We start from the raw sequence: 16251 nt of genomic DNA on the forward strand, positions 1-16251 counted from the left end.
CATTGGTGACTTCCTGGGTAAAGGCCGATGCGCGTCTCGTGCTAAAGATCTTGAGGTACCATCGGAGGTCTGGGTTACCTGGTGGGATGCTCGTATTGTCTGCTCGAAAATTACCCTCTCACAAAGCCGGGATGTTTTGAAGGTCTTGAAGGTTTAATGTTGTGCTGTTTCATTATTACAGTTGCTTCTGAACATTGTGAGGTGCACAGTAAGTATCCTCAGGCCCAATCTCACGGTGCTTTCGAGCTCAGATTGTTGGGCCCAAGATATTGCTCTGACGAGCCATTGAAGCTCTGTCTTGCAGTTGTGATGATAACGCCTCAAGAACCACAACCTTCCTCCCTGTGATAGGCGTCCGCTCGAACCGCTGAAAGATTTATCCTTCAATCCCATTTACCTTAGCTGCCACAAGAAAAGCATAAATAAACAAATATATAAATGTTTAGTGTGATAAGCAATTAAATGCCACCACTATTGTCTGTCTGTGCCAACTCTCCACTCTCGTTTAGCGTTTGGCTCTGGTTATCGATGTTTCGCCGTAACCAGGTCATCTCTAAGGTGGTTCTGGTGCAACTTGAACTGGCCACCTGTAGTTGACTCGTTTGCTTTTCCTTGATGCTGGACCACTGCGTTTTTCTAAACGGTGGGAAAAGGTGTGAAAGATCGATGCCACACCATTCGCTCGTGGTATTATCGATCATTGTAGCATGGAGGGTTTCGTCGGTGAAGTGATTGGAGAGCAAATTGTCAAACGTTCTCAAAGATCCCTCCGTGAAACCACGATGGTCTGCCGCTCGTTGATGTGAAATTAAGCCCTCGATAAACGCTCCTTTCCGATTTGCCAATGGGAGTTTTTACCTGCTGCCAAAACATTCAACATTGGATTTGTCCTTTTGAGGTGCCGGTGTGGTGAGCGAAGGATGACGTTTTTTTCGCGACACACCTGTATTTGGCACACCTGAATCACACGAAGTTAGACCGTCACAGAAGATGACTTCAATGTATTATTGCCTGAAACTGTCCTTGAATCTCACCCAAAATAAGAACAACGTTTTATCCTTCACTCAAACCCACCCATATTAAATAATTCATGCACACCCCAGTTGTGATGATGTGAATTACCGGAAACTCACCTCCTTGTTATTAGTTTTTTGCAATCTTGTCTCGATGTGCTGTCGATACGACCGCTCGAGTTCAACTGGAACACCTCAGTTTCGCCATCTCCGATGGGCCTGGGCTGTCGTCGGAACGATTCCTTTTTCCCCGATCGATGTCTGGTCCAGTCGTGTGAGATGGACCAGGCTGCGTGAGATTAACCTCGACGTTATCCTTTGCACTGGTTGGTGCAAGGCTCTTTTTAAAAAAAAAAAAGGAGGGAGAAAAAGATGGCGGTAGCACTTTCTGGATTTTCCAAAAAGCTTTCTACTCTTCCTTCATTCCTCCCTTCCTTTCCCCTGCCCTTGCATTGTTCCTTCCCCAACAACCACCCTACTCCCCACACATCCCTCATTCCAATTTCCACAGCCTCTCTCCTCAGCCAATACCGAGTCCCTAAAGCTTGCTGTTGCTGCTAATGCATCACTCGTCCATGATGAGCGAGTAGCCTTTCGGGATAAAAGAAAGATGGCTCTTAAATGGCAATCGTTTCCATCTGGCTGTGAACGTTACGTCAAATCGTTTTCAAATATCCAAACGCATTTCAGCTTTCACTAACTTTTGTGATTTGCATCAGTGTTTTTGTGTTTGTGTCATGAGAGGCTTGTCTGTGTTGCCTTATTCCTCCGCATTGGAAGGTGACACGTCGCTTGCTGTCCCTACAGGTACACCATGAGCTCATTATAAACATGCCAGTGCTGGCCTGGGATGCCGAGCGCACAATGCGGAGCCTGCTTGGACACCCAAGCTCACTATTTATTTTTCATATCTCCAGTGGACAGGTCTGGCACACGGGCGCGGGGTGCAAAATCCGACTGGTCAAGAAGATATGGCGGAGATGAGACATCATGCAAGGTTAATTTGACCGCCATGTGGCTGCCGTGATACTGGCACCTCTCCGATTTGGCTCTAGCTTGCCGTGTTCAGATGTTTACGCCTCAGTGTAGTTTCATGGCCGCCTGGCCGGTGATTAGGAACTTGTATGGCGTCGTGTAATTCTCGCACATCCGTAGCCTTTGTGTGGCAGAGTAATGCTTCGGAGCTACGGTAAATTTGATTTTGCTTACTTGTGCTCGCAAACTCCCTCACTCTCTTCATAGTGTAGCAGCATAGCAAACCTGTTGTGCATTTTGTGATACAAGCACCAAATTTGGCACAAATGTACATTAATATGTTGCGAACATTTTCAGATATTGGGCCACTTGAAATTCCGCAATTTTGTTTTTCAATTTTTTTCAAATTTCGTAATTTCAAATTTTTCGGGTGACACCGTCACAATTTCGGTCTTCGAGGCCGGCCGATATAGTGGGGCGGACCCCCACTTAGCCCAAATATTCAAAAGAATTGTGCATTTTGTGATACAAGCACCAAATTTGGCACAAATGTACATTAATATGTTGCGAACATTGTGTGGTCAGCAATGAAGACGAGAGTCTGAATTACATGTATGCAAAAGACCTTGTGAACCAGTGAAGCAAATACACGGGTAAGCATGAATTAAATCTAGGGCATGATATAATTTCCATGATGTTTACCTCTACACTCAATGGTGGAAGGAGGTAATGTTTTGATCCCAGCTTGTCTGTATGTCTGTTTGTCTGTTAGTCCACAAAATTCCAGACAAAGCTTGTAGTAGTGGTAGTTGTAGTGGTAGTGGTGATAACAGAAATTGTTATATAGAACTGAACTTATATTATTATTATATGCAGAAAATAACTTCATTTCTATATGCCCTGCAGTGGACAAGTTAATTGGTTTATGCACTGAAGGGGTCACCCTGGTGTGCACTGCTGTGTTCTGCCTCACTGAGTTGTTCAGGTATGATGTACTCAGCACAAGCTTCCGGTCGGCCCGGAGGTGGGGGTGCGGGGCCTGTCACGGAACGTCAAAACAAACGGCCTGCCGGGGCCGCCCAAAAGTCGGGCGTGAGGGGCGCGTCCACTAATGGAACGCCTCTCGCTTCCCAGATCGAGGGCCACGTGGTCAGGAGAACCTCGTCCCTTCCGGTCACACTTTGCCTATCGGCCGGCCTCGAAGACCGAAATTGTGACGGTGTCACCCGAAAAATTTGAAATTACGAAATTTGAAAAAATTTGAAAAAAAAAATTACGGAATTTCAAGTGGCCCAATATCTGAAAATGTTCGCAACATATTAATGTACATTTGTGCCAAATTTGGTGCTTGTTTCACAAAATGCACAATTCTTTTGAATATTTGGGCTAAGCCGCCCCACTATCAATCCCACTCCACCCTCCAGGTCTTTAAAACAGCTGTTCACCACCATCTCTTATCTTCCCCCATCCAAAACCTTGATCTTTTCTACCCCCGCTAATTTCACCCCAATTCCACTTTTTTTTTTTTAAATACCAACTTCTGTCCTGGAAGTCCTTGGTGTCCTTGTGTTTTATACTTCTCCCACCCCCCCCCCCCCTTCCCACGCCTCCTCCCCCCAAGCCCTCTCCCTCCCACACATCTCCCTGCTCTCAAATGTTGTGTTTGTGTGCTTCCCCTTCTCTCCCCATCTTGTCTTCCGCTCCCTCTTTTTATATATTTTGTTTGTCTGGTTGATTTGTTTGTGAAGTAAATGTTAGCTCTTTCACGAGCCTCGATTCAGTATACAAAAAAAAAGAAAAAAAAAAAGCCTGGCCCAAAAGGCCTGGTTAAGTGAAATGCTGGTTGTTCGGAGGTGTTGGCCATCGTGGGGTATTTTGGTTGCAGGTTTTGACTGATGATGGTGTTTTGGGCCTACTAGCAGCACTCGACCTTAACACGAGACAACAACGCTCGGTCATTGCAATGATACGGTACATTTGGTTTCCTGTGAGAGTTTGCTCTCTATTCCAGCTCACCTGTTTATAAATGAGTGAAAATGAATCTCATTTATAAACAGGTGAACATGTCTTGTCGAGTCTGTCTGCATGCATGGCGTTACATAGGGAGGGTGAGTACAGTCTGTGAAAGACTCCACCCTGGCTCTGAAAGAGGCCTTTTGTTTGTATTGAGTTACATAAACTTCCCAGTAATCCTTAACAAAATGATCAATAATTAATTAACGTGTGTGTGTGTGTGTATGTGTGTGTGTGTGTGTGTGTGTGTGTGTGTGTGTGTGTGTGTGTGTGTGTGTGTGTGTGTGTGTGTGTGTGTGTTTTGACACAGGAGAAGGCCATTTGGCCCTTCGTGCCTGTGATGTTTCCATTCCTCATCAAGTGGACCCATTAGTTTATTTACTTAGTTTCACTGGGAAGAAGGGAAGGGGTGGATGGAGTGGGGAGGAAAACAATGGGGCAAGCACAGGGATATCATCTGCAGGGTGTTATTATTTCATGGATGGAGGGGGATTTGAAGGGTAAAGAACAAACAAACACCGATAGCACATTCCCCCTTTGAAGAGACCCTCACACAGAGATCTTCAATCACTGCGCAGGTATAATCACTGAACTACCTTCAAGTACTGCCAATGTCTATGTACCCCAATGCTTCCAGGTACCTATCTAACTCAAATTTAAGCCTGTCTGTTTCTGAGATGCCACAGCCTCACCAAGAAGACCATTCAATACATTAACTAGTCTCTGAGTGAAAGACCCCTACCTTATCACCGTTATCTCCTCTTCTCTCCTCTGACGCTGTCCATGCTCCTGAAAAACTCTTCTGCGCTTATTCTGTCTATGACTCATGTACCATCTGTGATACAGAGCATTTGTTCTTCCGAAGCAGTTTCTGCGTCTGAGGTCATGTTTGGCGGTTTGCCATCCTTTTCCCAGCCATAGTTAAGGCAGGATGACCATGGTGCCGGTGATGACTAGCGTACTCTTTGCGGAGGACAATTTGGGCAACTAATGCCGGCAGACGGGACGTCCAGTTCAACGCCCATCCGAGGTACAGCACACACATTGATGAATCTCCCTGCACGTGAAACACCGGCTTTACGGTTTATATCTGGGTCGGGATTCTAACCCAGGCTGGACAGCTTAGAGGCGATTGTGCATATCTCCAGGCCATCCTGCCAGATCTCGTTCTGTTCTATACCCTTCATTATCTTAAAGATAGAAAACATCAGCGTACTTCAATGTGAATTACAAGGACATTAGTAAACAATGCACCAATGCATGTAGCATATGGGATTTGAACCTGGGAAACACTACACTGTGCAGACCAACTCCAAAATTAAAAGTGAAAATCAATTCGAAATTAGACGTGAAGTCGTAATGAGGCAAAACAGAGCGACGAAATAGACTCGAGAGCAATTGCACACATTTCTATTCAAAGTTTATACTTAGACTGGCACATTGAAATGATGAAGCATCTATATAATAATAGCGTAAGGACTCGACTTTGTTATCCCTTTTACGCCGCACCCAGTGACCCGATGCTCACGGCACTAATGGATTTACGATCTACGAACCGCACTCTTTGTTTATCACGTACAGCCATACTTGAAAAATCTGAATTAGCCGACGTTGGGGCCCAAAAGCATCCGATTAACTGCCGATACGACGCCATCTTACGACGCCATCGTATTGGCGTCTGCTGGGCGAAGGCGAAGCAAGCCGTCCGCTGATTGGACAGGCGAAGGCGAAAGCAAGCCGTCCACCGAGTGGACAATCCAGAGCATGCATTTGTGCCGGTGTCGGCGATCGTTGTTCATATACGCACTCTTCATTCTCATCTTTCTTCCTAACTCTTACTCGGACAAGCAAATCCCCTATGCCATCCATAATGGTACACTCTATCCATACACCATATCCTCCCTTCCGTGGATGTTCCACGGGTTTCGGCTAGTTGTATTATATTCCTACTGCTCTGCCTTGACATTGACGCTTACCAATGCGCCAGTATGGGGCTAATTCCAGTCGATTTACTAATCCGTTCATTTTTTAAAAGTCTATGGTTCTACTGCTGTTCCTTTCCGTTGACACATACCACTGTGCCAGTGTGGCCAGAGTGGTGCTATGCCGATTCCTATTACGAATCCATTCATTTTTCAAAAGTATATCGTAGCGTTGTCATTTAAGTAGATTGCAATAAATACGTTGTTCATAAACGCACTCTTCATTCTCATCTTTCTTCCTAACTCTTACTCGGACAAGCAAATCCCCTATGCCATCCATAATGGTACACTCTATCCATACACCACATCCTCCCTTCCGTGGATGTTCCACGGGTTTTGGCTAGTTATTATTATTCCGACATGATTATATTATTATGAAATTCAGATTATTAAATAGTTAAATGTATAAAAGTTCAGATATCCAGGTTTTTTTTTAATCGAAGGGCTTGTACATGCATCGTATTCTGCACTAGAACGACGCTCGGTGGAGCGCATAGTCTCGCCTTGCACATTCGTTAACAGAACACGCTAATATTATGACCCATATAGTGTATCGGCCATGCACCCACCCTGTTATGTCACATGCATCAATGCCATTATCCGTACATTTATTGACATTCCTCACGGCAAGTTGATCATATGGATGATGTTTCGCATCGATCTGTTAAGCGGTCCCAGAGAAGATTTTTAGAACGTTTTTGTTTTTAATCTAATACAGCCACCAGACCATGTGACGAAGACGTCATAAATTATATTCTTCACTCACATTGGGTCATAGATCAGATATATGAAGATGCAGTTTCAGATATTTTTGGATAAAGATTTCAATTCAACCAATTATGGCTGGAATACAACTTCACTTATGACGTCATCATTATCACCCTATATAGCCCATGTGGGGTTGATGACAAATTCCAAGTTAAATTTTTTTACATTGATCAGTTTCGGAGATGTCCTGATTTTTTTCCTTTAATCCAATATGGCTGCCATACCATGTGACCTATGACATCAGAGTTAGCAATATTATATTATTCGTGGTTATCTCCTCCCATGTTTAAAGTTTTGCATCGATCTGACAAGTGGTTGCAGAGAAAAACAATTTTTAAAACACAAATATGTGGACGCGGACATGCGTGCACACACACAAACACACCACACACACAAACACAGCACACACACACAGCGCACACACATGCCACACACACACAGCACACACACGCCACATACACAGCACACATGCAAACACACCACAAACACACCATACGCACACACACACCACACACATACGCAAACACACCACACACACCATACACACACACACACACACACACCACATACATACCCCACACACAGCACACACACACACACACACACCACACACACAAAACACACCACACACACACACACACGCAAATAGCACACACAGCATAAACACACCACACATGCAAACACACCACACACAAATGCAAACACACCACAAACACACCATACAAACACAGCACACACACATCACACATGCAAACACACCACACATGCAAACACACCACACACAAATGCAAACACACCACAAACACACCATACAAACACATCACACACACACCACACATGCAAACACACCACACACACACATGCAAACACACCACACACACACGCAAACACACTACAGGCACACACACACACACACGCAAACACACTACAGCGCAAACACACTACAGGCACACACCACACACACACGCAAACACACCACAGGCGCGCGCACACACACACACACACACACACACAAACACACTACAGACACACAGCACACACATGTGCGTTGCATTAGTCTCGCAAACCCTTCCGGGTGACACTAATAAAGGCACTAGAGGATAGTTATTTTTATTTTTTGTTCCTCTTAGTTTTGCTTTTTGTCCTCTTATGTCGTCTTCTGATGAGCAGTGTCTGCATGCATCGACATTTCGCAAAATGGAGGCTCGGATCCCAAATTAAAATCGATTGTCTTGCGTTGCCATTGGTTGTTTTGTTTCGGTATTCAGCATGACGTCAGCATACCATATTGACACCCGTGATGATACTTTGAGGGGAATTCCAGGACTTGGATACACTTGTGATGAAAGAGTGCGCGAATCTACCTGCAAGTCGGGACGTTGTGTGATTTGAAGTGGAACCCGTTGATGTGGATCCCACTATGATGTCATTTTTCTGGCTGTTCATCATAGTGGTCGTGGGAGGGAGTTGTGGGAGCAGTGAGGGTGAGTTTCCACAGTGCATTCTTTGGATACTACACTCTTCAGCTTGAGATCACCTGTGAGATGAGGTCGACGTTGATTTGAGATTGGAGAGCAAGTTACGCGAGCAGGAGGTGAGCCGCACGTCGGAGTGCCTCGCTTCTGTCCGGCCTCGTAGGATTTTAACATTTGACAATTGGAGACAGACACAGATGTATGAATGAAGGTCGAGGGTACATCTCACCAGGATGACATCTCTTGTTAGGTACAGTCGTTACCTGGCACACAAACTCACCAATTTCACCCAAACCTGGATGTTGTTGGAGGCCTGCATGCATCGTCGGAGGTGTTATTAATGCTGCTGAACACCATGAGATCTTCAGCAAGGAGTTGCACACCTGATATTTTGATGTTAGGAAAGTCATGGAGCACAGACGTCGCAACCTTATCCTTTTGGTCCCTATTGATCTCGCCTTTCCTGGGCCCTGCGCTACGTGACCAGTCCCAACGCCTTAATGTCGAGGGCAGCAACTTTCACCTCTCCCGAGGCGTCCGGCCTTGTATCCCTGTTTAGATTTGAGCTGTGACTGGATCCAAATCAGAGTGATTCCAATTGAACCCAAACCGAGCAAGTTTGAGTACTCTCTTCTTTGTAAAACACTAGCAGAAGTACATGGCGTTGCCGGGCGGGGAGGGGGGGGGGGGAAGAGAGGGGTTGGAAGGGGAGGGGAGGGGGGCAGAGGGGAAGGGGGGTATGGGGGGAGGTGGGGGAGGAGAGGGGATGGGGGGACAGGGGGGAGGGGTGAGGTGGGGGAGGAAGGGAGGGGGGAAGGAGAGAGGGGGGAGGGGTGAGGTGGGGGGGAGGAAGGGAGGGGGGAGAGGGGGGAGGGGGGAGAGGGAGTGACAGGAGAGGAAGGGGGTTCATATATATGCTGTGGGTGAATGTGGTGTCCGTCACGTTTCTGAGTTAAGTGTGATGCCGATCAGGAAGAAGAAGAAGCTGTACTACCAACTTCGTACACTTCCGGAATTGTTTGATTTATTTGTATTCAAATGTCTGGTGATTGTTTTGTATTTATTTATGCGAATGTGTACTTGTATATAACTGTCAATAATTTAAAAAAGCTTCGGCACTATCGAGCGATTGTTTTTTTTTTAACTCAAAAAACCGATTTATTTTTTCAACATTTTTTGTTTTCGCCTAAAACACTCCCAGGCACTCACTGGTGAACCTATGAAAGTTTAACGAAGATCCGTTCAGCCCTCTCTGAGAAAAATGGCGACACAGTCGGACAGACACACACACAGACAGACATCTCTCTTGTATAGTAGATAATTGTCATACTAAGGACTTGCCTCGTTTGAGCTGTTCGAGCTCGCATGGTATTTCTCGTCCACCTGTTGATACAGTATCACTTGGTGCCTGAAGTATCCTTTGTAGAATGTCGATGCTTTCTTAGGGAAAGAGCTGGTATGTTCTGCGGCCCGCATGCACAAAATGGCACAGTTGTGACTTAAATTATTTATTTATTTATGGATGTCACCCCAGACGAGGCCTACAGCCACTCGAGGTAAGGGGCTAAGATTTGCTTTCAAGCCCGGGTTGTTGTGGTCACCACTAATTAGTATTCGACTGCTGTTGTTCGGACTCGCAGCTTGCTCAACAGGGACCTTTTCTGCGTTACAATTAGCGAATCACCATGACAGTTCGTCTAACACGTGGATAGATGTGTCGAAATGTCGTCACAATACTCCCGAAAGAGTGCAAGACATAAAAGTCCTTCTTATCCGACGAATTGGTCACACGGTGTTCGGGAGAATGTTCTTTACAGACGGGTGCTGGAGCGCGACCATGTTTCTCAAGTGAAGCTCCAAGCTCTCGGGCGATCCACAGGATCCTCGGAGAGGTGACCCCACCCATTCTTGAAAAACCAGTCTGCCTAATCTGTATTAGCAGTGAGTGGCTGCACAAACTGAACAATTAAATAATGAATGGCCTGTGCCACTTGGAAAACGTGTCTGTCTGTACTCGGGCTGCTTTATTTATCACTTTGTCTGAACACTTCCCTCATGATGCTGTGACACCAAGTTCACATCTGTCCATTTTTGTATCTAAAATCTAGGCCTGTAGAAAAGCAAGATGACAAAGGTTACAAGGGTAGCATACTGACGAGTGGGGTGGTGGGGAAATAGCCAGACACGAACAAGCAGGTGTATGAACAAATGGGAAGGGAAGGAGGGAGGAGAGAGGGAGAGAGATAGTGATAATGATGTATTAACGTGTAAGAGCGAATGGTGTGGGGAGGGTTGATGGGGGAAAAACAGATCGTGGGTTGGTTTGCAAGGTTCCATGAGATGGTGGGGAAATGCTGTTTGAAAGGCAAGAAGGAATAGTGGGATGCACCGACTCTGGAAACCAATTTCGCAGGTGGGAGAAAAGAGAAACAAAGGAATGGAGGTGAAAAGCAAGCTTGTATTTTGTAAAGGTAAGTGGTTCACCAGACGAGCGCTTGTATGCTCAGAGGATTAGGAAGGGGTGGAAGGATGGATTGGCAGTTGGGAGCAAGATTTAAAAAAAACAGGCCACAACCCCCTGTATGTGATGAGAGAGACACACAGAGAGACGCACACAGAGAGAGACGCACACAGAGAGAGAGACGCACACACAGAGAGAGACGCACACACAGAGAGAGACGCACACACAGAGAGAGACGCACACACAGAGAGAGACGCACACACAGAGAGAGACGCACACACAGAGAGACGCACACACAGAGAGAGACGCACACACAGAGAGAGACGCACACACAGAGAGAGACGCACACACAGAGAGAGACGCACACACAGAGAGAGACGCACACACAGAGAGAGACGCACACACAGAGAGAGACGCACACACAGAGAGAGACGCACACACAGAGAGAGACGCACACACAGAGAGAGACGCACACACAGAGAGAGACGCACACACAGAGAGAGACGCACACACAGAGAGAGACGCACACACAGAGAGAGACGCACACACAGAGAGAGACGCACACACACAGAGAGACGCACACACACAGAGAGACGCACACACACAGAGAGACGCACACACAGAGAGACGCACACACACAGAGAGACGCACACACACAGAGAGACGCCCACACACAGAGAGACGCCCACACACAGAGAGACGCCCACACACAGAGAGACGCCCACACACAGAGAGACGCCCACACACAGAGAGACGCCCACACACAGAGAGACGCCCACACACAGAGAGACGCCCACACACAGAGAGACGCCCACACACAGAGAGACGCACAGTCGCACACACACCAGATTAGAAGTTGGTACTTCGCTTATTTTTCAAGATATTTCGCTCACAAGGTTCAGACATATATGGAGGCGGCCATCTTGGATTTTGACGTGGCGACCCAATTTTCAATAGCGTTCTTCCTTATGCTGAGATACACCCACACACCAGATTAGAAGTTGGTACTTCGCTTATTTTTCAAGATATTTCGCTCACAAGGTTCAGACATACATGGAGGCGGCCATCTTGGATTTTGACGTGGCGACCCAATTTTCAATAGCGTTCTTCCTTATGCCTAGATACACCTACACACCAGATTAGAAGTTTGTACTTCGCTTATTTTTCAAGATATTTTGCTCACAAGGTTCAGACATATATGGAGGCGGCCATCTTGGATTTTGACGTGGCGACCCAATTTTCAATAGCGTTCTTCCTTATGCCGAGATACACCCACACACCAGATTAGAAGTTGGTACTTAGCTTATTTTTCAAGATATTTCGCTCACAAGGTTCAGACATATATGGCGGCGGCCATCTTGGATTTTGACGTGGGTTGCACCCACACACCAAATTAGAATTCCGTCCTTCGCTTACGCACGCACGCATGCATGGACGGACGCACGCACAGACGGAGGGGAAAACCATAGTCCCCCTTTCGCTCCGCGGTGCGACGGGGGACAAAAACGTTACACGGGATTTGTCCTCAATCCTGAAGAAGTGCAATAAAATCTCTGAATGTTTGAACTCCTCTATCAGTCTTTGACGCTGATAAGAGGACACCACATTTTGCTTCACAATTACTACAGTCGACAATACTACAACTACTGCATAGACTGACTTTCCTGAACCAAAACCCCCAAAACACCTTTTCTTTTCCACCACATGATCTCACGAGCCATGCTGAAGTTGCGTTAACATGTCACTTAGTGGGCTTTGTACACACATGAGAGGAGTGCAGTGACACAGGCTCTCTCTCTCTCTCCTCATTGGGTGATGACAATGCCCAACGCTGCTGCCCCTCTGCCCCCATATGTTGCTTTACATTAATAACATAATGTAGAAGATTACGTGGAATAATTGTAATTATGTATTTTCTGCACCATACTTGCACCTGGGAACAAAGTTTATGAAGACCCCAAATGCCCATACGAAATGATATGGTCAGTGTTACATGTCATCAATAGTTATAACATGTACTCAGTGCCTTTTGTAGTCACCAGGTTTGTATTAATAAAGAAAACAAGAGTTCTATCTCTCACTGTGCCACAGAACAGACAAGTGATGCTTCGTGATGATAATGCCTGATCATTTATCTTGTTTTCTTCTTCTTCCCCCTCTCCCTTTCTCCCACTGTACCTGGCCCATTCTAGAGGATGCCGATTACAACGCCTTTGGCACGAACAGCACTCTGCGGAAGCGCAAAGGCCTCACGGGATTTCCTGGTCTTCTGAAGACCCATGAGCGGCCTCGTCCTACCCGGGACATCTCCCTCCCTCAAGACTTTCGTCCCGTTTCCTCCATCATCGATGTGGACATATTGCCAGAAACAGTCCGCCGGGTCAAGCTTTACAAGCAGGGGTCTGATCGTCCGCTGGGTTTTTACATCCGTGATGGCACGAGCCTGCGTGTGACACCGCGGGGAATTGAAAAGGCTCCTGCCGTTTTCATATCTCGGCTCGTGCCCGGCGGTTTGGCTGAAAGTACGGGTCTTATTGCCGTCAACGATGAGGTATTGGAGGTCAACGGGATCGAGGTCGCCGGAAAGACCCTGGATCAGGTCACAGACATGATGGTCGCCAACAGTAGGAATCTCATCATTACCGTGCGGCCAGTGAATCAGCGGGTGGCAGGTGGCGGTGGCACACTCACGAGTCCTGCAGCCGTTGTCACGACGACGACGACAACGATGACGACTCGGTCTACGAACGGTCTCCTCCTTCCAGGCCCCCCAGAACCTGGTTCGTACGTCATTGGAAACTTCACGGATGTTGACAGTGAAGCAGAAAGTGATGACGATGTTATAATCGAGGGTGGAGCAGGGAGTCTCGCCGAACGCATCACCGCTGAGGCTTCTGAGATGGAAGGACCTAACGGAGAGGCCTGGCTTCATTCCGGCAATGATCAAGGCCGCTGGAGCTCTGAGCAAGCTCTTAATGGATCGGCAAGATCGGAAGCTGTGCAGCATAGAGTGGAGTCCACCGCCGGTGCCACGGCCTACGGCGGACACCAGCGACACAGCATGGAAGAAGACGGGACGGTTATCACCCTTTAATGGACCATTGCTCTCAATATGAGGCTTTTCCCCTTGCATTCATTAACACTCTATAATTTCACTTGTTAGTTTAATCCACCTGCCACCAGTGCTGAGCCATCCAGGAAGAGGTTGTATTCCAGGACAAAACCATCACGATGTCAGGTTTGAATTTGAAGAGTTTCGACATTCCTTAATAATGTCACTTGGACGATCATCCCTTTCATGAGGTTACTTCAACCCTTCTGGCTTTCCCTTCTATCCTTGTTGTCCATCTTCGGCCTGTCTCGTGGGTTAGTTTGCCACTGGCTGAACTTCCCATTGTGGCACTACCGGACTTGAATCACACAGCATCTGCCTTTGCTTTTGTGTCTTCAACAAGATTTCAACTTTACTGGCTCAACGGCCTTTTTTGAGATAAACTGTGAATGGAGGGGCTACCCCACTTGGCCCCCTGGAGGAGCCAACTTCCACCTCCCCCCCCCCCCCCCCTCTTTGAATTTTTCTTAAAATTACACGTCATCCTGTTTTCTTTTCTCCTCTTGTTCTTTCATATTCTTTTTCATGTTTTGTTGTTTTCATCTTTTATCACCAACGGAGGAATCCCAGGACTTTCCTTCAACTCCTGTGGATTTGGACTTGCAGTGCCCGTTTGAGATGCGCTCACTGTTTTGCTGTTACCGTGCTGACATGAACCCATCCGTGGAGCTCCACTCTACTGACGCATCGATGTCGCGAAATATCAAGTACCGCTCGTCACCAGCTTCGCACCATGTGTTTCTTTTCGTCATTTACAAATCCCGTATTTCCTTCCAAACCAGAATCCTTTTCCATGCCGTGGGTTCGGTTACATATTCGCAAGGAAACGCCGGAGACTTCCCCCATCGTGTCGTCCGATCTTCCTCTATTTCCCTTTCACCGGGTTTCCTCAATTTGAGACTCTCACACAAGCCACCTGACCCCTACTCATCATGCTCTGTTTGTATTTTTTTCAATTATTTCCCCAAATCTCTTGCTTTTTACAGCTTCCTCGAAACCGACCCGATGTCCTGGAGATACCAGCAGAGCTGCGACGAGCTTCGGTTTGTTCCGTCACTTGTATTTTGTTTTCACAATGGGGTGGAGTTATCCCGGTCGCGACTTGGGTTGAACGATTTGCATTGACCACAGTAACGGGCGAAGCTTGCGCCCTCCGTGCTGCTCGCACTTCCACGCGACCGAGTGCAATTTCGACGTCGGCGGCTGTGCTCAGCGGCGTCGGCGGCAACAGTTTGCCACTGTACGGGGTTTTGACTTTGTCTGTGTCGTGTCCTTTGCTTTCGGCACCCGTCGAGCTCAACTGCTTTTTAATGAGTAACCGGAATTCTGGGGTGTTGGAAACTGATGGTGGTGGGACATTTTATTTTAGCTCACAAAATGGCATTGCGTCGAGGATGTCTGCCACCAAGAGCCTCGTCCTGCTGAGTTCTGCAGTCACTAACCCTTTAACTAAGAGCACAGCACATTTCACAGGGATTTTTAACAGGGGGGGGGTTAATAGCTAGATGGAACCCCCCACCACTAACTGTATTCTGACACTGGAAGTTTTCAGTGAGGTTCGCGATGGCAGCTCTGCGGACAGATTGCTGGAACAAAAACCAGCCGCCTGTCTTGGATTTGTACATGTGTCCTTTACCTTGTCTGCCTTGGCAGTTTATGTATAGCGTGTCATTCACAATGTTCCATTTGTGGTTTATGCTGGAAAAAGTGCACAATGGTGCCTTTGGTTTTAGGATCCCTGGAGGAACCTGTTCTCTTACGCAGGACTGACCCCGCTCATCGAACCTCCACGATGCTGATAGGTTTGCTTCGTGCAAACCTGTCAATTAGTGGCCTGAACTAGTCGAGGGGTTAGTCGAACATGCTGGTCAATTAACCGGGGTTAGCCTCCACATATTTTTATTCCTTTCGAGCCAGACACTGATGGTACTGTTTTTGTGAAGCGGAAAGAATCTGGTGTAAATCGTGTTCTCAGATTTTTCATGCTGCCACTTGCTTTGGGCAGTGGCTGTATTTTTATACGGAATCAGAGGTTTTAGCTGAGGGCAGTATTTTTCTTAGCACTGTGTACACTTTATAATCCTACTGTCAATTCATCACTTTTAGCCAATGTGATTGAACAAAGAAATAAAGTTGATACTGGTACGGTTTCTGCAGAAGCAGCAACGCTGGCACATATGTGTACAATATTTTAAATAAACTTTGGACGTGTTCCTCGAGCATGTGGAATCAGCACGAATGTCCGTTTCTCTGGGTCCAAGGTGGCAGGTCTCTGCGTCTTTGCACCATGGACCACTTGAATGAGGGCCGAGGCGGCTGCAATGGCTTCTTTTTCGAATACAAAGTCCAGGCTCGTGGAAGAGCTGGAATCCAAAAAGATCAGGATGCAACAGGAAGAGCAGGAGTGGTGGGAGGAGAGGGGACGGCAGTGGACCTTCTTTTGGTCAATTCA

At 46.9% G+C, this 16251-nt stretch overlaps 1 protein-coding gene across 1 annotated transcript in view; it reads left to right on the forward strand.

Moving 5' to 3' along the window:
• LOC137417205 (partitioning defective 6 homolog beta) overlaps nucleotides 1-16032 on the forward strand; it is a 65062-nt gene extending 49030 nt beyond the window's left edge. Inside the window, exon 3 of the mRNA XM_068103015.2 lies at nucleotides 12880-16032. Coding sequence (XP_067959116.1) covers nucleotides 12880-13781 — 902 coding nt within the window. The 3' untranslated portion in view covers nucleotides 13782-16032. The remainder of the gene's footprint in view (nucleotides 1-12879) is intronic.
• The last annotated feature ends 219 nt before the right edge of the window (nucleotides 16033-16251 follow it).

Source organism: Myxine glutinosa, chromosome 9, assembly GCF_964187855.1.
Source record: "Myxine glutinosa chromosome 9, kmMyxGlut1.1, whole genome shotgun sequence".
NCBI classification, from domain to species: domain Eukaryota; kingdom Metazoa; phylum Chordata; class Myxini; order Myxiniformes; family Myxinidae; genus Myxine; species Myxine glutinosa.